At 43.4% G+C, this 26,923-nt stretch overlaps 1 protein-coding gene across 5 annotated transcripts in view; it reads left to right on the top strand.

The window, feature by feature from the left end:
• Window positions 1-26,923, top strand: part of LOC141103311 (myomegalin-like) — a 716,510-nt gene that overhangs the window by 619,936 nt on the left and 69,651 nt on the right. For all 5 annotated transcript variants that reach the window (XM_073592764.1, XM_073592765.1, XM_073592767.1 and 2 more), the window contains one exon: window positions 15,785-15,928. In XM_073592764.1, the coding sequence (XP_073448865.1) occupies window positions 15,785-15,928 (144 nt within the window). The remainder of the gene's footprint in view (window positions 1-15,784; window positions 15,929-26,923) is intronic.

Genomic DNA, 26,923 nt, shown 5'->3' with positions numbered 1-26,923 from the left:
GCAGACATGAACGCCTAATATGGGGGAGACCTTCCCCCAGGATCCAGGAAGCAAGGGGGGTGAGAATCTGGTCTCTAGGCATTGCTCCATCATGATGCTATGGATGGACATTCATTGGACTTTGTTTGGACATGAAGCATGCAGGTGGTAAGGCACCACATGGTGCACAAATCCATAATATTCAGTTACTGCTGCAAGTATGTTGTTAAGCTTGCATTTCAGAAAGGTTGTGGTTTGTGTCTGCAATACTGCTAATGCGGATAGCAGGTGTGCTGTGCTAAGCTGAAGCCTTCCTATTAACTGAGCAAAGCCTGACCCTACAGGCTTGACTTATTGTCTGCAGGTATGCTGTTAGTTTGCATTTCTGAAAAGCATATATCAGACATGCGAATCTTATTGGCTGTCCATAGGGCCACTCTGTTTACTAATGTTTCACAGGTTGAAGTCTGTGTCTGCAGTATTGCTAATGCTTAGACTGATAACAAGTGATACTGAGCCCTTTCCTATTAATGCAGGGCCTGGCCCTGCAGGCTGGGCTCCCTGTGTATTGATGCTTGGTTGTGGTATGATCCTTGGCAGTACATGTGCTAAGGTAGGTTAGCCTGCTAGTGCTAATTGTCGGATGACTATTAACTTGCGCTGCGTGCCTGTGATTACATTAACTCTACAGTTTAAATGACTGCTATGTGTTTATTTCTATGCATTTACATGCTGACTTTGGTGCTAAAATAAAAGTTAGGATCTACTTAGTCACATTTCCGTAGTACATACCTGTAGCAATATGTAAATTGCTTGTGTTAGTTGTGGTACCCCCACAGAGAGATATGTGGTTACTAGTGGTTACTACTGATGGCAAATACCCCCAGGCATGGCTCCAGGCTCTTAGCTCATCTATGGACCAGTAGCAATCAGCCTTCCTAGAGACCAGCAACTTTAACTAAGGTGAGGGCAGGTAGGTATATGCTATATCCCAAAAGAGTGCACCAACACCACTTCTCAGGAAGAGGAGAGTCAACTTGCTTCTGCAACAGGGACAGGTCCTCTTTAGCCCTGAAAGAACCACTATGTATTTAACTGCCAAAAGAGGCAGACCAAGGAACAAAAGTCATAGTGGAATGGTGGTAACTGGTGTGCCAAAATGCAAAACCAAGTTGCGGGCCAGAGGCAATGGCAAATGGGCAGAGACTAAGAAAGGCCTACAGTCACTAGTGATTCCATGGCAAGCCTAAATCAACAGCTGTGTTTATTTAAAAGCAACCTCTACCTCAGAAGTAGTTGGCCAGGGAGTCTTTATCAGACTGGCCAAAGGGGTCAGCCTTAGCTTGCTTCTGGGAAATTGCTATGGCAAGTTGTCATATCAGAAGCAAAAGGTGGATACTTTAACCCTGTCCAAACTGACTGTGTGGAACTCAGGTACTAAGCTATTCAAACAAAGTCATCTAAAGGGTACCTCTGCCTCAAAAGCAGAGACCCTGGAACAGCAAATGGATCTGGAGATGAAGAAGGTTCATACTACTATTAAGTAGTGTTTTGTGACCTGAGATTGAGCTCACTTCGGTAGCCAGACTGTCAGGACCCCAGACAGGATGAAAGCAGAGCTCTGGTCAGTGATAAACTCTCTATGATGGCGGATCCTAGATTGAAAGTGGAGTAGCCAATGATGCAGTTAAGCCACTGCAGATACAAGACTGCATGCTGTTTCTCCGGTAATCATTGTGGTCAGTGAACCCCTATGGCTCATCCCACAAGTAACCACATACTGCTTTTAAGTCAGAGTGGTGACTGTTCAAGTCGGATCTGGTGATATTTAGAAGGAGGATTAATCCCTTATGTTAATCGCCAATGACCAGAGGATAGCCAAAAGGCAAATTAACAAAGAATAAATGACAGGTTAAACCTGGGAGAACTATAGAGGAGAATAAAGAATCAATAATCATCTTTATTTGCCTAAACCCAAGCCACCCTGTAGGGTCAGCTGACAGAGTGATGTGTAAATTTGAGCTTAGGGTCCGTGGGTTCTGTGCATTAAGGAAGCCAGTGGAATTTTCATTCCTCTCTGCCAATTCATTGCATTCCCTCCATGACGCATTAGAGCACAAGGGTTGTGACTACATGGTCGTTAGTCAAAAGTAAGACTTGAACAAGCAGAAGGATGAGGATCCAAAATTGCATAGGCCATCGTTGCAATTAATCTCTCAAGCCGTCAGTAAGGCTTGGCCTCCACAAATTATACCCCATGATTTTTAAGGAGTATCGTACATAGCGGACCGACTCCAAGTTACAGCGACTTCAAAGTAGTCCCTACACTACTTTTGATCCCACTGTGATGTAACTTGGGGCCATGGACATCAAGAATACACAGGCATTGATTCAAGTCGCATAGAAATCGCAGTAAAATCGCACGATTTTTAGGTCACAATAGTGGAAACCTAGGCTAAGACTGTAGATGGTCTTTAGACCTAGCAAGTTGCATAATCACATGGTTGCATACTGGGTGAGGTTGAGGATAGACACAAGTCGATCAAGTCCAACCTATGTGTGAGATTATATGTCAGTATTACCTTGGATATCCCTGTATGTTGTGATCGTTCACAAGTGTGTGTGTGTGCGTGTGTATACTGTATACACACTTCGAGACACCCATGTTTCGGCAAGTACCTTCGCTTGGCCGTTAGAGTTCACTATGAGTTCATCTGGCAGACTGTGACCTTTCCACAAACTCCAGGCATTACCCGGGATATTGGGTCCAGTAGGAGCCGATTGCAGGAGCAGGGACTTCTGGTGAGCCTTGTTTGGGCAACAGACTGGTGTCTTCCAGGTTCTGGGAAAAGAGTCCTAGTACAGACTCTGATCGAGTCGGGAGGAGCCATCATCTAGAGACCAACTAGTCTCATTACAACCATGACCTACCGGGAACCAGTTCTGAATCTCTGAAAAAATACAATAAAGTTACCCTCAGCTAGAGCAAAAGTATAAGTATCTTACTTGAGTAAATAGCTCTTTCCCATTGGTTGCATCCCACAGTTGCAAGAGCAGTAAGTAGCTTGTAGTAACCCATGTGGTCCGAGGGGCCCAAGGGAAGGCTGACAACTGTATTAACTGGTTTTGTAGTAAGGAAAGACTTACTTCCTGCACCAGGAACAGTGACTCCACAGAGGAGACAAGTCCCCTTTTGGGGAGGTAGTTAAGCTAACTAATCTTTCAGCGTATCAGCTATTAGGCATACCAATCATAACAAGTTGTTACTCGCCGGGTATTCATGCCAATGGAGGACAAGGTGCCCAAAAGTCAGAGTTGCAGTGGTCGTAGACTGAAGTCTTTCTGAAACGCAACAAAAAGAGCCTCAACGATGCTGCAATGACACAGCAAAATAGGGAAGGCCTATCTTCGCTGTCAAGAAGGAATGCAAATTTAGTCAACTTCTGTCAGATGTATCTCCCAGTCAGGTCTACCAGCCCGTTAGGTTAGGGTTTTCTAGGACTTACTGCCAGATGGCGTAAGGTACAAAAGCCGCTGGAGGCACCGTCTCCAAACCAACAAGCCAGTCAAGGGATCGGCAACAAGTAAGGCTATCAAGATATTGGTCTGACAGTAACCTGGGTGGCTTCCCATTGGTGGAAGCAGAGAAACTAATAACAGCCAGCTGGGATTAGCCAATATGTATATTGAACAAACCTAATAGTCTCCAGGATCCTTATCCAGATTCGCAGTCATTCCGTGGTGATAACAATAATTGCCCTGTGGCTTGCAGGCCATGATATCTGTACAGTCTTAGATCCGAGAACCTCCTATTCTCCTTCCTGAGATCCAACACCTCATACAGCGTGGCCAACGGTATCTTCCCAATTCATACAAGTTATATCCAGATGCTGGAGACCAAGAAGTGGAGGTCTCACCTTTAGTTTTTGAAAGCCTATGGAAGTCAGAGCGCCTACTCAAGACTTCAAGTACATTAGATACGAGAAAACCCTACAGAATTTAAGGATGGAATTCTCTGTTCCTTGCTGTAAGGATTGAATTGTATACTAGTAAGCCTAGAGACGGCATTAAAGGATAGATGAAACTCAGTCGTGTGCTCACTCTCTGGGATCCAGTAACGGTTGCATATCTTAGCAACCAATTCTGAAAGACCTGGGCAGATTATTCTTTCCCCCTGGGGTCTTCCAAATAGTGTGAGACACATTGTCTCACTCTCCATTCAGAGGGATAAGACATTCTCAATATGGTCAGTAACACGGAATAAGTATTTTGTATGGCTAATAGGTCTAGAAGGATCTTAGACATCCAAGTGTCAAGCTATAAACTACCTTGTTGCTGAAATTATCAGGCAAAATGGCTCTAGTCTCTTCCTCAACACTATACAAAGGTTGGTATCTTTGCAACCTGGGTTAAAACATCGTCCTTCTGGCATATCCAAACTAAAGTGTTTGAAGTACTACAAACATTGAAAATAGATTCAAGGTTGAAGTGAGACATAGAATTGGCCCTTCTTCAAGGAGCAAAACGATAGGTCAGGCCTAACGACATCAGAGGACAAGGACTGTCCAACGAAGACAATTACAGGGGTGTGGATCAAGTCAGTCAAAGAGCTTAGATGACTAGGACAAATCTATCAGATAAGGGCAGAGACCGCTTTTCCAAACTGATTGTGCATCCATGGAAGGAACTCCAAAGGAGTCCCTCCAGAGTTAATATGTAAACTATGACTTGGTCTACATTCAACACGCTGGGGGTCCATTCTTGTGGACCCAGCAGCCTTAACTACAATACATCTCAGTTGTTAGTGGGGATAGATCTAATCCTCAACTTAAACACTTCAGCAGTACCCACCCTTGTTGTCTGGTGAGTTGGTGCATCCCATACGTATATGCTGTCATGCTGTGTCAGGAATTAGGAAAATTTTATACTTACCTAACAGAAATTTTCCTTTCCTGATGCAAGCATAACAGCATATAGGTCCTTCCCGAAACAAAAAAAAAGGGCTAAGCAGTGATACTAAGTTACGAGAATGCTGCGAGCAGGGAGGAGACCTACTCTTATAGTATAACCGGTCCTGAGATAGGGCAAGGGGCGGAGCCTACCCATACGTATATGCTGTCATGCTTGCATCAGGAAAGGAAAATTACCATTAGGCAAGTATAAAATTTTCCTCATACACTCCTCCTCAGTATGGTGATACCACATGTGTGAGACTTTTACACAGCCTGGCCACATACAGAGGCCCAACATTGAAGTAGCACATTCAGGCGTTCTACAAGCATAAATTACACATCTCATTTCTCAACCACCTATTACACAGGCACTGGAGCACCAGGACAATGGAATTGCCCACAAAATGACCCCATTTTGGAAAGCTAACACCCCAATGTATAATCAATGAGACATAATGAGTCTTTTGAACATGTCATATTTTACAGAAGTTTTTGGAAAATGTGGGAAAAAAATGAAAACGCATTTTTTTTTTACACAAAGTTGTCCCTTTATAAGATATTTCTAACACATAGCATGTACACGACAGAAGTTGTCAAACAAATCTGATTTCTTTTTATGAAGAAGTAAGTAAAACCTTGGACATCTCATTTCTCAACCACCTATTACACTTTTGAAGGCCCTGGAGCACCAGGACAATATAATTGCCCAAAAAATGACTCCAATTTGGAAAGCAAACACCCCAACATATAATCTATGAGGCATAATGAGTCTTTTGAATGGTCCATTTTTTTTCCAGAAGTTTTTGGAAAAAATATGAAAACCCATTTTTTTTTTTTTTTTTTTACACAAAGTTGTCCATTTATAAGATATTTCCAACACACAGCATGTACATAGCAAAAATTACACCCCAAAATACATTCTGCTACTCCTCCTCAGTATAGCGATACCACATGCGTGAGACTTTTACACAGCCTGGCCACATACAGGGGCCCAACATCCGAGAAGCACCTCTAGGCATTCTAGGAGCATAAATTCACATATAATTTTCTGACTACAGATCACATTTTTGAAGGCCCTTCATATTTCTAGCACATAGCATGTACACACCAAACAACAAAAGATTACCTGTGGTTTTAGTAGTGCAGTGGTCCGCAGAGGAGAGCATCGGTCCAGGCAGCAGGCAGGGATGTGGTCAGCGACAGCAAAAGCAATCGTCCAGGCAGCCAGCAGGAATACTGTCCATAGTTAGTACAGGCAGAGATACTGTCAGCACAGCCAAAGCACAGTCAAAGCATTGGTCCAGGTAGCAGGCAGAGATGTCCAGGCAGAAATACTGTCCATAATCAGTTGAGGCAGCAGGCAGCGATATGGTTCAGGCAGGAGGAAGAAACATGGTCCATAAAGTCCTGGGTCATTACAGGCAGTGATATGGTCAGCAAAGCCAAAGTATTGGTTCAGGCAGGAGGAAGGACCATCAAGCTTAGGGCCAGGGGGACAGGGGTAGAAGCTTCTCCCACCCAAATCTCTTTGAAGCCTCCGGACAACCAGACCCTGTTTTGGGAAAACAGAAAACCAAAAACTGTTTTTCTCTACTCAGAACGCTATTCTGAGACCCCTGTGTACTAAAGTAGAAGGGCGAAAGATCAGTCCAAGTGGCAGGCAAAAACATGGTCGATTAACAGGCCGAGGTCGGTGCACGTGGAAGTCAGAAACGTGGTTTAAAATAGCAGGCAGAGGCATCGTCTGTAAACAGGCTGAGGTTGGTTGGTGCACGTGGAGGTCAGAAACGTAGTTTAAAACGGCAGGCAATAGAAGAGGATGACTGGTTCTCCTAGGTTAAAGAAGAAAAGGGGCCGTGCCACATCCAGAAAGCTTATTCAAAAAAAGAGAGAGGGTTCCCCTAATTGGATTTTTCCGGCACTTGCACAAAAATTAATATAGAGTGAGAAAGTACATATTCATATATAGAAGAATAAAACAATGTTTGTATTTATTTAGAGACTTTTCATATTAAAAAATATTTTAATATGAAAAGTCTCTAAATAAATACAAACATTGTTTTATTCTTCTATATATGAATATGTACTTTCTCAACCTATATTAATTTTTGTGCAAGTGCCGGAAAAATCCAATTAGGGGAACCCTCTCTCTTTTTTTGAAAACGGCAGGCAAGGACATTGTCGGTAAACAGGCCAGGGTCAGTTAACGTGGAAGGTAGAAACATGGTAGCAGGCAAATGATCCACACAGGTATTTGAAATGGGGAAATGGCAGTCTGTTAAAAATAAGGGAACCTGTGAATTGTCGTCAAAGTGTAGAAAATGCATAATCATGTCGTAGCGTGTCCTGGACATGACAGCAGAATATATCGGCATGTGGTGGATGGGGTTGGTGGACCAGTAAGCATGGAGTTCACTCTTCTTTGTAAGCCCCATATTGAACGTAAGGCCCAAAAATTATTTAAATTTGTCCGGTGTGAGACATGAATGGGGTTGGCAGCAATAAATTGCTCTGCATGCAGATTGGTTTGGTCCACCATATTCTGCAACAAATCTTATGGGAAAAATAAATAAAAATAATCCAATTGTGAAAAATTTGTAGCATTGGGCTGCACACCTGGCTGTGCGGTGAAAGGGGGGATTATAGTGGACCCTGAGCTGGCAGGCAACCATAAGGGGTTTGCCAGGGCATTACGAAGGTAGGACTGGGCCTGGATTCTTCGAGTTGGGCATGTACTTCCAGTACTGGTACTGGGCTCCTCTTCCTGGGGTCTGGAGCTGCTGGTGGTAGGCAGGTCTTTTGATCTTGGTCCTGATCTCCTTATTCTTTTTTGGAGGGACGGTTTCCTCCTCTGACTCGGACTCCAAGCCACTACCCTCTACTGGCTCGTATTCCGAACCAGAATCGGATGATGGGGGCTCCTGCTGCTCTCATCATCTGACATGGTAAAGATGTTATATACCTCCTCAGGTGTGTAAACCCTTTGAGACAAGATGGCGGTACTGTGGTACCGTTGGAAGTACTGATGGCGGGCCTGTGTGACGGTTCTGACAGGTTACTGATGGTGGGCCTGTGTGACAGTACTTATGGCATGACTGTGTGGCGGTACTGATGGCAGTACTGATGACGGGCCTGTGCGGCAGTAGTGATGGCGGTACCAATGGCGGTACTGATGGTGGTACCGATGGCGGTATTGGTGACGGGCCTGTGTGACAGCTGGGCTGTGAAAGATCCAGATGGGCTGTGCGACAGGTTCTGTTTATTGGGGGGGGGCGTGTTTTGCACAGTAATGCAGACAGTAAAAACAGTAAAGTTGTAACTCACAGATCTCAAATCTCTCTCCTCACACGATTGGTGTGTGAGGAGAGAAAAGGAGAAATCCCTGGAAACCGCCGTATTGTTTATACTTGTGACCAGCTATGATTGGACACAGCCGATCACGTGGTAAACAGCCAATTTCATTGTATATAAAATTCTATGTCTGAGGGACACGCGCTATCCACGATCACCACGCTGCGCGCTACAGGGTTATCCTGCTGGACGTCATATGACACCCACTCAGGATAACGAAACCACCGCCCGGCCGTCATTCTGCTATAGGCTGGGAAGGAAGTAGTTAAACTTGTAAATTTCCTTATAGTAAAACCTGCAAGAACTATCAGGAAACTTACCAAAATGCACAGCCCTTTTTTTGTATGAGTGTCTCATCCATCGAGATTTTCTTTTACGAAAGTTTTATTAACCACCTCAATACCAGGCCTATACTGGCACTTCTTTCCTACATGTAAAAATCGTCATTTTTTTGCTAGAAAATTACTCAGAACCCCCAAACATTATATATGTTTTTTTATCAGACACCCTAGGGAATAAAATGGCGCTCATTGCAACTTTTTATCTCGCACGGTATTTGCGCATTAATTTTTCAAACGCCTTTTTTTTGGAAAAAAATTGGTTTCATGAATTAAAAAATAACAAAACAGTAAAGTTAGCCCAATTTTTTTGTATAATGTGAAAGATGATGTTATGCCAAGTAAATAGATACCTAACATGTCACGCTTTAAAATTGCGCACAATCCTGGAATGGCGCCAAACTTAAAAATCTCCATAGGCGACGCTTTAAAATTTTTTACAGGTTACCAGTTTAGCGTTACAGAGGAGGTCTAGTGCTAGAATTGTGTTGCACATGCTCTAACGCATGCGGTGATACCTCACATGTGTGGTTTGAGCGGTGTTTACATATGTGGGCGGGACTTACGTGTGCGTTCGCTTCTGAGCACGAGCTACTGGGGACAGGGGCGTTTTAAATTTTTTTTTTTTTTTTACTTAATTTTTTTATTTTAACACTTTTTTTACACTTTTTTTTATTACTTTTATTCCTATTACAAGGAATGTAAACATCCCTTGTAATAGGAATCTATGTGACAGGTCCTCTTTATGGAGAGATGCGGGGTCAATAAGACCCCACATCTCTCCTCCAGGCTGGAAAGCATGAGATCGGGAAATTTTTTTTTACCGATCTCATGCTGACAGCCGCGATCACGGCTTCGGTTATTTCCGGGTACCCGGGCGTGACGTCATAACATTGCGCCCGGGCCTCCGACGGTCATAGAGATGACTGGTGACCAGAAATCTCTATCGTCCTCATCCGACGCCGGCCGATTCATTCTCCGGGCTCCCGATGGCAGAGAGCCCGGAGAAGCACCAGATGGCGGCGGGTAGGGGGGGCGGGTAGGGGGGGCGTCCGACGCCGGCCGATTCATTCTCCGGGCTCCCGATGGCAGAGAGCCCGGAGAAGCACCAGATGGCGGCGGGCAGGGGGGGTGTCCCCTCCCGTCGCCTATAAGGACGATCAAGCTGCGGAACTACACTATGATCATTCTTATCGTGCACAGAATCGCTGGCTAAAAATAATGATATCTGAATGATGTCTGTAGCTACAGGCATCATTCAAATATCCCGCCCCAAAGTCCAGGACGTTTATATACAGTGGCCGGTTTTGAAGTAATCTGCCAAAATTACATAATTGATAGTAGCACAGGATTGATTAAAGTAGCCATACAGTATACAGAATGTCAACATTATACAGAAATAGCAGTAGCACATCATCAATTACAAACTATAGAGAATTGGATCTACAGTATTGTGGTAAGGTCCCTTTTTGGTTTTATTTATTGCTAGTTCCATATTTTGATAGAGGTAGAAATTCAAAGAATAGTTTTTGGGTGTCCTTTAGGCATTGTTTAAACTTCTGTACCACATGGTTCAGTGCAGGCAAACACACTGGGGTTGATTTACTAAAGACAAATAGACTGTGCACTTTGCAGAGGGCAGTCGCCCTCTGCAAGTGCAATTGCTCCAGAGCTTAGTAAATGAGGTAAGGCTTGACTTTGCAAAGAGTACCCAATCCTGTGCAAGGAAAATAAAAAAACATGATTGGATGATGGAAGTCAGCAGAGCTTCTGCTCATTTACTATGCTCTGGAGCAACTGCTCTTGCAGAGGGCAACTGCACTTTGCAAAGTGCACAGTCTTTTTCCCTTTAGTAAATCAACCCCACTGTGTTTGAGGTGTCCGTAGCATTGCATTGACGCCCGCTGAAGATCACAAGTGCAGTGCTTTTTGAACATGGTGTGAGCAGGGCTTAAAAGGGGAAAAATGTCAGTGAAGAGAAGAGGCAATAAGAAGTTTAAAGATTAAGAGTAGAGGGTATAGTTGCAGGGGGGGCCCAAGGGGTCATTTTTGTATATAGTTAGATAATAAAGAGTTCTCAAATCTTGAAGATATCTTGAAGATATCTAAGGTTGCCAAATGAGGAGAAATTTGCTGTTAGTTTGTTGTTTACCGTGATATTATTTACTCTGTTTTTTACCATCTCAAAACTTAGGCAGGGAGTTTTTCAATCTCTAGCTATTGTGAATTTGGTTATCATATAAATATGGAGGACCCATCCCTCAACATTTTGATAACCAAATAAGAAGTTACTTTTTACAAAGATATGATGAAGATTTAGTGCTCTACATGCTGTTATATATGGATAATTACCCACAATTTCTTTAATGTGGTAATCCAACATGAGAATAAGTGGTGCCTATATACTGCATCTCATTCATTGCTTTTCAGTGGAATCCAGGCATGTACTGGCCATCAGGACTACCGGGAGTTTCCCCGGTGGGCCGATGGCTCAGTGGGCCGGTTTCAGCGGCCGCCTAATTTGCCTATTGCATCGTTTCTGAACTGGGCTTTCCCATTTGTTCTGCTGTGAATTCCCCTGGAGGTCTGCGGCAATCTACCTATCAATCACCGACAGCTGGCGCATGACGGGTAGATCGAGATTTAGCCAGCATGCAGAGTAGCGCAGGAAGTGTCTGTAATAAGTTCTATCTCATGTCGCGCTGCTCCCCAGCGGCCCCTCCTCTCTTCTCGTCCTCTTGTCCATGCCCATTTGCTTGTGACATCATCTAGGATGGACAAGAAGAGAGGAGGGGCCACTTGGGAGCAACGTGACATGAGAGAGAACTTATCACAGACGCTTCCTGTGATACTCTGCATTTGAAGAAAACGACTAGTAAACGCTGTTCCCTGATGTGCCCTGTCACAGACCTAGCCGGGACAGAGGCTGTTGGAGAGGACTGTATGCAAGCCTGTTGCCTTTTGATTATGGGCCCTGGATTTTCAATGGATTCATTCTGTTGGGACACATCCTGTGAGGAGATGCTGGTGTCATCAACCTGTGTTTATGTTAATTGAATGAGCTAATGACATTGTCCTCTATACAATGTAGGAGACGGGACGACTGCTATTGTGTTGATATAACTGTGTGAAACTCGGTGCCCACAAGTCTGGGCGAAAGGTCATGTCTCAGTCACCTAGGCTGTATAAAGGATTAGATAATTAGCTCATGTTAATTAGGTTACATTTGTATTGTTAGAGTAATGTTCTCCTGTGTATATAAGACTGTATTCTGGTTCTGAATAAAGTGAGTTTTTGGTAGCAACAAGCAAGTGTCGCCTTGTGTTGTGCTCAGAGAGGTTGGGATATCTGTATACAGACTGGGAGGAAGTGGTATATGAGGGAAGCACTCAGGCGGAGTGTGGGACGTTCCGTGACATTGGTGGCAAGCAGCGGGAAAGCTTCCTGCAGTCTGGGACATCCAAACTTCCATCTGGATCCAAGGTCCAGATAGCAGGAGAGGAGAGGTACAGATACCAGCCGCCATGGATGAGGAATTCAGAAGGAGGTTGCGAGAGATGCAGATACAGCACAGAGGACCAGTATCGGAGCAGGTCCTGCTGGGATGGTGTGATTCTATTCGCTGCAAACTCTGGAAGGAAGCGCTAGCCCGTGAGCAGCGACACCAGGGAAAAGTTCTCCCCTCCATCGAGGAAAGGTACTGGTCGCAGTACGGACTGCGGGTGCGGTTTTTGGGAGAAAAACCACACAAGAAGCAGACAGCTGAATTAAGCAGGCTGGTCTGGGCAGAGATAAAGCTGGATGAGAGCTACAGAGCCCTCCGGTGGCATGTATCCCAAGCATGTCCCTGGATAGCGGATGACAGCCCAACGGAAGGCTTAAGCTACGGCGGCTTGGGACTGTTGTTTGTGAAGCTGACAGGGGACCCTAACTTTGGGAGTGATTTGGAGCTGCGGGTGGACGAAATCATGGATTTCAGAGAAGGGCTACTGAACATTTCGGAAGTGCACTGGGCACAGGAAGATTTGGAATTTCTGGCCGTTCAGGAATGGGAGCTAGAGATCGCCTACAGACGGCTGCTAGACATTGCTCAGTGCCAGGGCTGGGCTCCCTTTGCCTGGGACTATCAGGAAATACCAGCTGACAACCCTGAAATCCTGGCTGAAGAGTCGGCAATGTGGCAGAGCAATAGTGTGCTTTGCAAACCTGCCCCCACAGCTATGGAGGTGGAGGTCTTATGGCGGATGCAGCAAGTGCTGACTGACCTTGATGATCCTGTTTCTGCATGGGATGATCTTGGATGGAGGAATGTGCCTGTCCAGCAGCATGCCAGAGAATCTGCAGTGGAAAATCTGGAGATTGCCATCCCCAAAGCTGAAGTGCTGACAACAGGGCAGAGCTCTGCTAACCTCTGCCCAGCACTGATAACATCTTCTGGGTTCCATGGACAGGAGATGGTGAACCTCCATCCCCAGACACCAGTTGCAGAGACAGGGGATTTGATAGACTTTTCTGCTGAGGAAGAACCATCGGGTGAGCCCCCAGCAGAAGAGTTGGGATTAGGGCCAAACTTCATTGCGCTCTGCTCAGCACTGATGGCATCTTCTGAGTTCCACGGACAGGAGATGGTGAACCTCTATCCACAGACACCAGTTATAGAGGTAGGGGATTTAATAGACTTTTCTGCTGAGGAAGAACAACCTGATGAGCCTCCAGCAGAAGAGCTGCTATTGGGGCCAAACTTCACTGTGCTCTGCCCCGCACCAACAGCAGTATCTGTGGAGTTACAGGGAACTTCCCCAGTTGAAGCACCGGCAACCGGGCAGAGTGCTACCAACCTCTGGCCATCACCTGCAACAACTACAGAGTTCCAGGGAGGTGGGGCAGTCGGCCTCCCTCCCCAACAGGTAGCCAGAGCAGATGGTGTGGGGTTTCCAGCAGAAGGGCTGGCAACAGGGCCGAGGACTGCTGGACTCTGCCCTCAACTAACAGAGGATGGATTTCCTGTGAAGGTGGATGGGACTTCAGTCTCCACCTGTATACCCCAGGGATGCTGGGCAGTGGGCCCCGATCCCCAACAGCATGACAGAGTGAGCCCAGACACCCTGTCTTCTCTCCAGCGGCAGAAAGGATTCCAGGGAGAAGAGCCAGTCCAGGCCTCTCCCCAGCGGCAGATATGTTCTCTGAGAGAGGCAGAGGTTGGCTGGGTGAGTAATACTCTGTTTGGAACAATTTGTTTGGGGTACTGTGTGGGTACAGGCAGTAGAGGACTGGAACTATGGGCTAACTTTGGAGTCAACCCGTCTGGGGTCTCCTCCTGTGTTAGTCTCCTGCCGAAAGGGGAGAAATGTCACAGACCTAGCCGGGACAGAGGCTGTTGGAGAGGACTGTATGCAAGCCTGTTGCCTTTTGATTATGGGCCCTGGATTTTCAATGGATTCATTCTGTTGGGACACATCCTGTGAGGAGATGCTGGTGTCATCAACCTGTGTTTATGTTAATTGAATGAGCTAATGACATTGTCCTCTATACAATGTAGGAGACGGGACGACTGCTATTGTGTTGATATAACTGTGTGAAACTCGGTGCCCACAAGTCTGGGCGAAAGGTCATGTCTCAGTCACCTAGGCTGTATAAAGGATTAGATAATTAGCTCATGTTAATTAGGTTAAATTTGTATTGTTAGAGTAATCTTCTCCTGTGTATATAAGACTGTATTCTGGTTCTGAATAAAGTGAGTTCTTGGTAGCAACAAGCAAGTGTCGCCTTGTGTTGTGCTCAGAGAGGTTGGGATATCTGTATACAGACTGGGAGGAAGTGGTATATGACGGAAGCACTCAAGCGGAGTGTGGGACGTTCCGTGACATTGCTTTGATGTGCCCCATGTACCCTGATGTGCCCTCATGTGCCACGTGCCCTAATGTGCCCTTATGTGCCACGTGCCCTGATGTGCCATGATGTGCCATGTGCCCTGATGTTCCTTGTGCCCTGATGTGCCCGGATGTGCCATGTGCCCGGATTTGCCTTGTGCCCTGATGTCCTGTGCCCTGATGTGCCCGGTGCCCTGATGTGCCCTGTTGTGCTATGCCCCAATGTCCTGTGCCCTGATGTACTGTGCCCTGATGTGGCCCATGCCCTGATGTCCTGTACCCTGATGTGCTGTGTCCTGATGTGCTGTACCCTGAAGTGCTGTGTCCTGATGTGCTGTGACCTGTACCCTGATGTGCTGTACCCTGATGTGCTGTGCCCTGTACCCTGATGTGCTATGCCCTGATATGCTGTGTCCTGTACCCTGATGTGCTGTGTCCTGTACCCTGATGTGCCATGTGCCCTGTCCTGATGTGCCATGTCCTGATGTGCCGTGTGCTCTGTCCTGATGTGCTGTGTCCTGATGTGCTGTGTCCTGTGCCCTAATGTGCTGTGCCCTGATGTGATGTGCCCTGTACCCTGATGTGGCCTGTTGGTCTGTACCCTGATGTGCTGTGCCCTGATGTTCTGGGCTCTGTACCCTGATGTAATGTGACCTGATGTGCACTTTACCCTGATGTGCTGTGCCCTGTACCCTGATATGGCCTGATGTGCTGTGCCCTGATGTGCCCTGTGCCCTGATGTGCTGGGCCCTGATGTGCTGGGCTCTGTACCCTGATGTGCTGTGCCCTGGGCTGGTGTGGATGAAGTCCAGGGTCACATTTTTTTCCCAGTCCAGCCCTGGTGGAATCCATAAGTATTTATAATTCTTACAATGTCATTTCTCATTTTCTACTTACTTTTTTTTTCCAGTAGCCTTTTTCGAATTGTTCTTTGTTCTATCAAACCCTGTTCTTACACATTTCCTAGTCTATTTATGGTTTCTAAACCTTTTGACCTTTTGGCAGAATTACTATGCATTGTGGTGAACTATAAGGTGTTTTAGGGTGCCATGTGTTGCCATGCATGGTGGTAAAGCATATAGTAAAGCATATGTTACCGCAATACAAAAGTATGCAGCCTGGCTCACACAAATCTGTTTACTCATCCATAGTTCCTTTAACAAATGTAGAGATCTGCAATGCACAATTGCAACAAAAAATGTAAAGCTAAAACTTGTAGAATTCTAATCCATACAAAAATAAATCCCACTAAATAATGCCATAATACTAATACAGAATTTTGCTTTAACTGTAGGTTATGGAATGTGGAGGTATCAAGAAAGTGATTTCTACTACTAGAATCCTGCAAAATATTCTACATGACTCGCATTCCCTACTTAGTATGTTTTGGACAGAGAGTCTACCAAAGACACAAGTCAATCCTTTGCAAATAAAAGAGGTAAGTAACTTTCTTTTATGTAACAGAAAGTCTATTTTAGGAAGCAAATACAATGAAATCAGAAGGTTTTAGGTCCTTAAACTTGTGATAGCTTAGCCCGAGAAATATATACATACGAACAGTATGCATAATACTGTACCAGCCAAATACTAGGTGTGTGCAATTTGGGTCCTACCAATATATAGATAAAGGATTCAAATGTTGCAGCGAGTTTATTTTGAACAGAGTTTATTTTCAAATGTTGTTTAAACATATACCACCAGGCTTAAAAGTTTCAGATCATTTGTTATTTTGTACAGCAAAACATGACTTACCGTAAATTGTATCTATGGCCAAAAGTTAAGAACGCTGCCGCTGTTTGGTTAGCACTGGCTGTGAACAACTACATAGGAGTCAGAAAACGGTGGGCTTTGCCCCCTATCTCCTCTCTTCTCCCCTTTTGTGGATGAAGTTGAATTATACAGTGGGTCAACCCTCTCTCTCAAAGGATGTCTTCTTTTAAAAGTTGTTTGTATATTATTATTTATCCATCCAGGGAAATGGAGGCCTGAGTCATGTTCCTCTCTAAGGCCTTTGAGGTCCTTATCAGCTCAGAGTATATACTCCCACTCTCTAGGGGTTTATTCCACCATATCCAACAACACCCTCTACCCTTGAGGAAGCTATAATTGTGAATCGCGTCGGGATTATATCATCACCTTTCCTCCTAGTTTGTGCATTTAATGAATTTAATTTTGCATATATTATCTTGATTATCATGTGAGGGCTGATGATGCTGAGGGTGACTGAGCTGTATATGAATTGTACTCATGCTATATGCATTTTAGGGGGTCTATACCGCATAATTTTTTAATGATTTTTTTTTGTAATAAAATGTATGCTTTTATAAAATATGTTTGTCTTAGGTTTCATCTGTAGGGAGGTTTCAGCACCACCAAAATCCCATGCATTCTTCTTTTGGTTCTTTCTAGATATTACTTAATGTTCATTTTGCTTCAGATATATAATCATGATGCCTTCCCTATATGAGACCATTTCATACAGAAGTTTTGTACTTAGAACGATTAAATATTTTGCTATTTACATTTTTTTTTGTCTTTCGTTTACCAATTGAAGTTTGTTACATTAGTAACATGTGTTACAGAGTAACACGTGTGTCAATACCCTGTGTTTATGCGCCATTTATTGGACATTTTTAAAGCCTCATAACTGCCCTTCAACGTCTTTTAACTGACAATTGCGCAGTCGTGCATCGATGTACCCAAATAAAATTGATGTCCTTTTTTTCCCACATATAGAGCTTTTTGGTGGCATTTGATAATCTCTGCAGTTTTTATTTTTGGCGCTATAAACAAAAAAAAAAAAAAAAAAGATTGTCAATTTTGAAAAAAGCAATGTTTTTTCACTTTCTGCTATAATACATATCCAATAAAAAAAAAAAGTAAAAAATCGAAGTTCTTCATCAGTTTAGGCCAATATGTATTCAGCTACATGTTTTGGGGAAAAAAATCCCAATAAGTGTATATTGATTGGTTTGCGCCAAAGTTATAGCGTCTACAAATGATGGGATATTTTTATGGAATTTTTTTTTTTTTTTTTTTTTTTTTTACTAGTAATGGCGGCCAGCAGCGATTTTTCGTGGGATTGCGACGGACAAATGAGTCACATGACACTTTCGACACTTTTCTGGGGAGCAGTGACACTAATACAGTGATCAGTGCAAAAAATCTGCACTGTTACTGTACTAATGACACTGGCAGAAACACAAGAACTCTCTCTTTTCCTCTGACAGAACATCGATTTGCCTTGTTTACACTTTCGGGAACCATCGTGGATGGCCGGCTGACATCAGGTCCGCAAGACACGCTGATTGGCTCCTCCTCTGGCTAATCAGTGCACGATCGTGCCTCCCCCCCACGACTGCACGCACCACCCAGAACGACATACAGATACGCCGTTTCGCGCAGCCAGGCTGCCTTGCCACAGTAAATGTGCGGAAGGCAGTCTGGAACCAGTTAATATCACAACGGCACCACAGAGTGCTGTTCACACAGGAGCCGTAGCTTTGTGTCATGTTGTGTCATGTTAAAAATTAACCACTTGACCACTTGACTTGAAGGTTTTACCAGAGCATTTTTTACTAATCAGCTCTGAGCTACTTTACCTGGCAATTGCTTGGTCATGCAACAATGTACCCAAATTAAATTTATATAATTCTTTTCCACACAAATAGAGCTTTCTTTTTATGGTATTCAATCACCACTGGGTTTTTTGTTTTTGCTATATAAACAAAGAAAACACAAGTTTTTCCTAGTTCCTGTTATAAAATTTTGCAAACAAATAATCTTTCTTCATAAGATTAGGCCAAAATGTAGTCGGGTACATTTTTTTGGTAAAAATAATCCAAATCAGTGTATATTATTTAGTCTGTGAAAGTTATCGAGTTATAGAGTCTACAAATGGTATATACAGTGCCTTTTCCACATTTTGTCATGTTACAACCAAAAACGTAAATGTATTTTATTGGGAGTTTATGTGATAGACCAACACAAAGTAGCACATAATTATGAAGTGGAAGGAAAATCATAAATGGTTTTCAACATTTTTTACAAATAAATATGTGAAAAGTGTGGCGTGCATTTGTTACATAGTTACATAGTTACATAGTAGGTGATGTTGAAAAAAGACACAAGTCAAGTCCAACCTATGTGTGTGATTATGTGTCAGTATTACATTATATATCCCTGTATGTTGCGGTCATTCAGGTGCTTATCTAATAGTTTCTTGAAGCTATCAATGCTCCCTGCTGAGACCACCGCCTGTGGAAGGGAATTCCACATCCTTGCCGCTCTTACAGTAAAGAACCCTCTACGTAGTTTAAGGTTAAACCTCTTTTCTTCTAATTTTAATGAGTGGCCATGAGTCTTGTTAAACTCTCCTGCGAAAAAGTTTTATCCTCATTGTGGGATCACCAGTACGGTATTTGTAAATTGAAATCATATCAACTCTCAAGCGTCTCTTCTCCAGAGAGAATAAGTTCAGTGCTCGCAACCTTTCCTCATAACTAAGATCCTCCAGACCCCTTATTAGCTTTGTTGCCCTTCTTTGTACTCGCTCCATTTTCAGTACATCCGTCCTGAGGACTTGTGCCCAGAACTGGACAGCATACTCCAGGTGCGGCCGGACCAGAGACTTGTACAGTGGGAGAATTATCGTTTTATCTCTGGAGTTGATCCCCCTTTTAATGCATGCCAATATTCTGTTTGCTTTGTTAGCAGCAGCTTGGCATTGCATGCCATTGCTGAGCCTATCATCTACTAGGACCCCCAGGTCCTTTTCCATCCTAGATTCCCCCAGAGGTTCTCCCCCCAGTGTATAGATTGCATTCATATTTTTGCCACCCAAATGCATTATTTTACATTTTTCTACATTGAACCTCATTTGCCATGTAGTCGCCCACCCCAATAATTTATTCAGGTCTTTTTGCAAGGTTTTCACATCCTGCGGAGAAGTTATTGCCCTGCTTAGCTTAGTATCGTCTGCAAATACAGAGATTGAACTGTTTATCCTATCCTCCAGATCGTTTATGAACAAATTAAATAGGATTGGTCTAAGCACAGAACCCTGGGGAACCCCATTACCCACCCCTGACCATTCTGAGTACTCCCCATTTATCACCACCCTCCGAACTCGCCTATGTAGCCAGTTTTCAATCCATGTACTCACCCTATGGTCCATGCCAATGGACCTTATTTTGTACAGTAAACGTTTATGGGGAACTGTGTCAAATGCTTTTGCAAAATCCAGATACACCACGTCTACGGGCCTTCCTTTATCTAGATGGCAACTCACCTCCTCATAGAAGGTTAATAGATTGGTTTGGCAAGAACGATTCTTCATGAATCCATGCTGATTACTGCTAATGATACCGTTCTTATTACTAAAATCTTGTCTATAGTCCCTTATCATCCCCTCCAAGAGTTTACATACTATTGATGTTAGGCTAACTGGTCTGTAATTCCCAGGGATGTATTTTGGGCCCTTTTTAAATATTGGTGCTACATTGGCTTTTCTCCAATCAGCTGGTACCATTCCAGTCAGTAGACTATCTGTAAAAATTAGGAACAACGGTCTGGCAATCACTTGACTGAGTTCCCTAAGTTCCCTCGGATGCAAGCCATCTGACCCCGGTGATTTATTAATGTTAAGTTTCTCAAGTTTAATTTTAATTCTGTCCTCTGTTAACCATGGAGGTGCTTCCTGTGTTGTGTCATGAGGATAAACACTGCAGTTTTGGTTACTGAAGCCCCCCGATTCACTCGTGAAGACTGAGGAGAAGAATAAATTCAATACCTTCGCCATCTCCCCATCCTTTGTAACCAGATGTCCTTCCTCATTCTTTATGGGGCCAATATGGTCTGTCCTCCCTTTTTTACTGTTTACATACTTAAAGCGGGGGTCCACCTATCTATCGTTTTTTTTTTTTTTTGAGTTCATTCACAAACTTTTCTTCTCAGCATTACCTACTCACATATTGTGTGTAATATGTCCGCCTGTGTCAGATTTCGTCGGAAAGAATAACTTATATTATTCACTGCAGGCGGTTTCCATCTTCATTGTGGGCATTTGAAGCCCACAAGCATTTATTTCCTGGATGTGGTGAATGCTGTGCTCCCAGCATTCACCGCTCGTTCCCGCACATGCTCAGTGGCATCCTGGGAAGCCTGAGACTAGCTCCCAGGAGTCTGGGAGAGGCTAGAAACATGCCTACTCCCATGGGAGGAGAACCAGGAAGTGCAAAGAAGAATAGAAAACTAAAAAGGTAATTACGGCGATTTAAATTTTTTTAAACGGCATGTCAGCATCTAGGCAAGGAAGAGAATACATACAGATATTGTTCAAAATTTGGTTGGAACCCCGCTTTAAAGAATTTCTTGGGATTTTTTTTGCTCTCCTCCGCTATGTGTCTTTCATGTTCTATCTTAGCTGTCCTAATTGCACCCTTACATTTCTTGTTGCATTCTTTATAAAGTCTGAATGCTGAGGATGATCCCTCAACCTTGTATTTTTTGAAGGCCTTCTCCTTTGCTTTTATATGCATTTTTACATTGGAGTCAAGCCATCCAGGACTTTTGTTCGCTCTTTTAAATTTATTACCCAATGGGATACATTGGCTAATGCCCTTATTTAATATGCTCTTAAAGCAAACCCATCTCTCCTCCGTATTCTTTGTTCCTAATATTTTATCCCAATTTATGCCTTTTAGCAAGGTTTGTAGTTTAGGGAAGTTGGCTCTTTTGAAATTCAGTGTCTTTGTATTCCTTTTATGTTTCCTATTTTTGTGATTTATACTGAAACTAATTGACCTGTGATCGCTGTTACCTAAATTGCCCCGTATTTCCACATCCGTGATCAGGTCTGTATTGTTGGTAATCAGTAGATCCAGTAATGTTTTATTTCTAGTTGGTGCGTCTACCATCTGACCCATAAAATTGTCCTGCGAGACATTAAGGAATTGGCGAGCCTTAAATGAATGCACGGTTCCATCCGCCCAGTCTATGTCTGGATAATTAAAATCCCCTATTATGATAACACTTCCCATCCTTGCTGCTAATCCAATTTGTGATAGGAGATCTGTGTCCACTTCCTCCCTCAGGTTAGGGGGCCTATAGCATGCTCCCAGTATTATTTTCCCCTTAGCTTCATCCCTTTGGAGCTCTACCCATAAGAATTCCACCTCCTCTCTAGCTCCCTCAGTGATGTCATCTCTCACATTCACTTGTACATTATTCTTGATATATAGGCATACCCCTCCCCCTTTTTTACCCTCTCTATCCTTGCGGTATAGGGTATACCCTTGAATATTTGCCAGCCAATCATGAGAGCTGTTGAACCAGGTCTCTGAAATTCCCACAAAATCCAAATCCTCCTCGTACAACAGTATCTCTAGTTCACCCATCTTGTCCGCCATGCTCCTGGCATTGGTGAACATGCCACATAGTTTAGACCGGTCACATATTGTCCTCTTATTGGGTGTTTCGAGATTGCAACTAGGACTTGCTACTATACTCACCTTGTGTTTTTGTGCTTTGGTTAACCTACCACTAATGCCCCCAATACTACCCTCTGGAATATCTTCCGCGCTGGCTATCTCTGCCTCTGGACCCTCCCCCCCATCGCCTAGTTTAAAAACCCCTCTAACTTTTTGGCCATCTTCATTCCCAGCAGATCTGCACCCTCCTCATTTAGGTGCAATCCGTCCCTTCTATAGTACCGGTTACCGACTGAGAAGTCGGCCCAGTCCTCCAGGAACCCAAACCCCTCCTTACTACACCAACTCTTCAGCCACTTGTTTACTTCCCTAATCTCCCTCTGCCTCCCTGGTGTGGCTCGATGTACTAGTAGTATTCCTGAGAATACTACCTTGGAGGTCCTTTTCCTCAATTTAGCTCCTAAGTCCCTAAAATCGTTCTTTAGGACACTCCATCTGCCTCTGACTTTGTCATTGGTGCCAACGTGCACCATGACAGCCGGGTCTTCCCCAGCCCCTTCCAGTAATCTGTCCACAAGATCCGTGATGTGCCGTGATGTGATTTGTTGTCAGCCCCCTTTACCCCTAACTAAAATCTAGTGGAAGCAATTGCTTTCATAAGTCACCTAATTAGTAAATAGATTCCACCTGTGTATAATTTAATCTCAATATAAATGCAGCTGTTCTGTGAAACCCTCAGAGGTTTTTTAGAGAATCTTAGTGAACAAAAAGCATCATGAAGTCCAAGGAACACACCTGACAGGTCAGGGATAAAGTTGTGGAGAAGATTAAAGCAGGGTTAGGTTATAAAAAAATATCCTAAGCTTTGAACTTCTCACAGAGCACTGTTCAATCCATCACCCAAAAATGGAAAGAGTATGGCACAACTGCAAACCTACCAAAACATGGCCGTCCACCTAAACTGATAAACTGACAGGCCGGGCAAGGAGAGCATTCATCAGAGAAGCAGCCAAGAGGCCCATGGTAACTCTGGAGGAGCTGCAGAGATCCACAGCTCAGGTGGGAGAATCTGTCCACAGGACAACTATTATTTGTGCACTCCACAATTTTGGCCTTTATAGAAGAGTGGCAAGAAGAAAGCCATTGTTGAAAGAAAGCCATAAGAATTCCCGTTTGCAGTTTGTTAAAAGCCATGTGGGGAACACAGCAAGCATGTGGAAGAAGGTAAATGAGTGACTCCTGCACTGTCATAAAAACAAAAATGGTAAAAAACTAGGTGTACACTGCAGCAAACACCGGGTGAACTGATCCTTACCAGAAGAAATTAGTGAAATAAATAATGGTGCAGCGCTGTGTAAATACCAGTATACTAAAGGTGCAATAAGAAAAAAACTAGATATTATGGTATAAATATCACTAATAAACCGTGACCATAAAAGATGACTCAAAAAACATATACAGGGGGTCCCCTAGTTACAAACATCCCACTTACAAACGACTCCTACTTACAAACGGAGGGAGACAACAGGAAGTGAGAGGAAATCTACCCCTAGGAAGGGAAATTCACTCCTGTAAGAGCTAATATGGGAAAAAGGTACCTCCACTGATGCTTTAGTACCAAGGCTTGATTCAACAACAACCCAAAATTTTCAAAATCCAATTGTCATTGGGACAGAAAGTGAGGTGAAATCTTCTGAACAGGGGCACAGACAGCAAAACAAATGTTACAGGGGTGTTAACCTTTCCCTATGATATCCAAAAAGCTTAAAAATAGTTTTTTTGGCTGGAGCTACACTTAAAAAATGTACCTGTTCCAACTTACAAACAGATTCAACTTAAGAACAAACCTACAGTCCCTATCTTGTTTGTAACCCGGGGACCCCCTGTAGTGATCTTCAAAACATATGCATGATAAATAATAAACAGGTGAAACAGTCCAAAGTTCACAGCTGAGTATAGAATATAAAAGTGCAATCCAAGCGGTTTTGAAATAATCCAACAATCAAAAGATGTGATCCGGAAAAATAATTATGATAATTTAAAAGGTATATATATCTCAAATTGCAGAGAGGATCCCTCCACCGTGAAACCTCAAATGGTGGTGCCTGACCAATCTTCTGTGATAGCACCTATGTGTGTGCAAGCCCCTCACCTTACTGCTGTAAGGTTACAGCATAAACAGATCATCAGCAACGGTCTCCAGAGGGTCCCTCTTGATAGTGTGTGAGGCTTCCTTCACTAGTATGTTCGATATGCGGAAGTTAAAAATGGGGAAGAGATATGCCCATAGCGTAATCCAGTAAAAACATATATTTATTGTGGCAAAAAACAGAGGTACACTCACTTTTTAAAAGTTTAAAATTTGCAGCAATCCATGAGCGCCGAACTCGTACATTTCCATTCAGTCCTGGTGATACCTATTGACCAATCCCGACGCGTATTGCCACATCGCATGACATCATCAGGGGATAGCAATAGGCCGTAAGTCGTGTCCTTAAATAGTGTATTAGATGAGATTGACGACGGCAATTTTCGTGTGGTCCGCCATTGAAATATATGGCGTCGGCCATTTTGCCTTGGTCTCCTATAGAGTAATATTGGGCGGCCATTTTTCGTTGGATTCTGCATTTATTATCATTACAGCGGCCATGCTCAGCTGATGTAAGCAAACACCAAACAAACAGTGGTGGAGAAAAATAGGGATCAGGAGAGATTGGGGCATAAAGTATTAGTTAAAAACAACTTAACAGGCCGGGATGGGAATTAAAAAAAAAAAAAAAGACTACGATGGACATATAGCAGAACACATTAAGTTAGCCTAAAAATATATATATTATATATAAAAGGGACATATAAAATATATAGAAAAAAGGGGTGTGGGTTGTGAATAAAAAAATCATATTTGGAGCCCCAGGGATACCAGGAATGACGTAAAAGGACCAATATCTATATAGCAAACAAAAAATGCCAGATGGCAAAAAACAACATATACATATATATATATATACACATACATACATACATATATATTAACATTACTATCCCATGAGGTAATGGAGAGAGGTGGTGACAATAGTCAAAGTGAGAGAGAAAGTCTAGAGAGATTAAAAATGCAGAGATATATAGAGGTGTATGAGGTAAAAGAAGGAGAATGGGACTTCAAAAATGTAAAAATAATATATAAAATGACTAAAAGTTATTAATAAAACCATTTAAATCAAATTCTATGTTGAGTCCATTGGGTGAGAAAGTATCCATTAAAAAGATCCATTTAGATTCGAGTTGGCTAAGGGTTCTCACCTTGTGACCCCCTCGCAAAGGTTGTGTATAGGGTACAATACCCCAAAACTTTAGATGCGTGGGATTTTTATTGTGACATTTATCAAATGTCTAGACACGCTGTGCTTATCATAGCCATTTAGTATATTCTGTACATGTTCTTTTAGACGGATCCTTAGCAGTCTTGTGGTACGGCCAACATACTGTAAACCGCAGCTACATTCTAATGCCCCGTACACACGGTCGGACATTGATCGGACATTCGGACAACAAAATCCGTGGATTTTTTCCGACGGATGTTGGCTTAAACTTGTTTTGCATACACACGGTCACACAAAGTTGTCGGAATTTCTGAACGCCAAGAACGCGGTCACGTACACCACGTACGACGAGACTATAAAAGGGCAGTTCAGTACTAAGCGCGGCACCCTTTGGGCTCCTCGTGAGATTTGCTAATCTCGTGTTAGTAAAAGTTTAGTGTGAGACGATTTGCGCTTTTTCAGACTCGTGGTTTTCAGATTGTATTTCTGCTGTTCATTTTGTGCTTGTGGGTTTGTATCTGTTCTTCAGTGCATGCAGCGAGTTACCATTGACTTGTCATTGTGTTCTTGTTCATTCGTTACTGATTTTCAGGTCGCTCTTCACAGGCCTTGCTGTTCTTCAGTGCGTTCTGTTACTCCGTTCTGAGCAGCCGACCGTTTTCTAGCCATGTTGCGTATACGTACTCATCGTAGAGTTTGTGCTGTGTGGGGGCTTGGTGTTTGGGTCCTTACTTTGACACAAGCCCAGTCTATGAACAGGGCGAGGAGGAGTTCATTGACCAAGAATTTGTTGCTCCAGCGTGACCAATTCTGTCACATGCCTTTGCTCCGTGAGATCCGTGAGAATAATCCTGACGATTTCAGGAACTTTCTCAGGATGACAGACCCTGTATTTCACCGTTTGTTGGCTTTGCTGACCCCCTATATCAGCAGGCATGATACCTGCATGAGGCAAGCCATCACTCCGGAGCAGAGGTTAGTCGCCACCCTGCGCTACTTGGCGACGGGGAGAAGCCTGCAGGACCTTAAGTTCTTGACAGGCACCTCCCCCCAGGCTCTGGGGATCATTATCCTAGAGACCTGTTCTGCCATCATCCAGGTCCTGCAGAAGGAGTATATGAAGGTAAGATTTTTATCCTTTAACATCACATTTTATTGTATTTAATGTTTGATAATATATTGTATTTCTTTCCTCATTCCCTAATTACCATGATTGTAATATGCTGTGAATGTCCCCTTTGTCCTCATGCATGCTGGATTTTTATGTAATTTTTTTTGTCCTTCATACATATTTGCCTTCACTAACCTCCCCAGCATGCTCTCCTGGCCCTATATTCACCTTGTGTAGTCACTTAACATTTGTCAGCTCCATAGTAATGCTTTACCCTAAATACCCCCTAAAATCTTGTAAATTGTGATTTGTGCTTGAAATTCTGGCAGAGTGCCAGGGGCTTTTTTCTTTTGGGTCCCAAAATTATTTTGAACCCTTCCTCCCCCCCAACTGCTAACTCAGCTGATTCCAATCCTCTATCTATCCTCAATCCTCTATCTGCTGACTTTGCCAAACCCATACACACTATATACCCACCTCTTTTGTGGACATATTTATGGCTGAATTCCACAAAGCATGTAGTGCAAGGGCCTGCCTGAATACTTTCAAATGGTAATGTTCAAAGTTTTTGT

The sequence above is a fragment of the Aquarana catesbeiana genome, linkage group LG07, assembly GCF_042186555.1.
Source record: "Aquarana catesbeiana isolate 2022-GZ linkage group LG07, ASM4218655v1, whole genome shotgun sequence".
NCBI lineage: Eukaryota > Metazoa > Chordata > Amphibia > Anura > Ranidae > Aquarana > Aquarana catesbeiana.
Note: the sequence above shows the minus strand (reverse complement) of the source record. Positions and strands in the feature narration are given on the sequence as shown.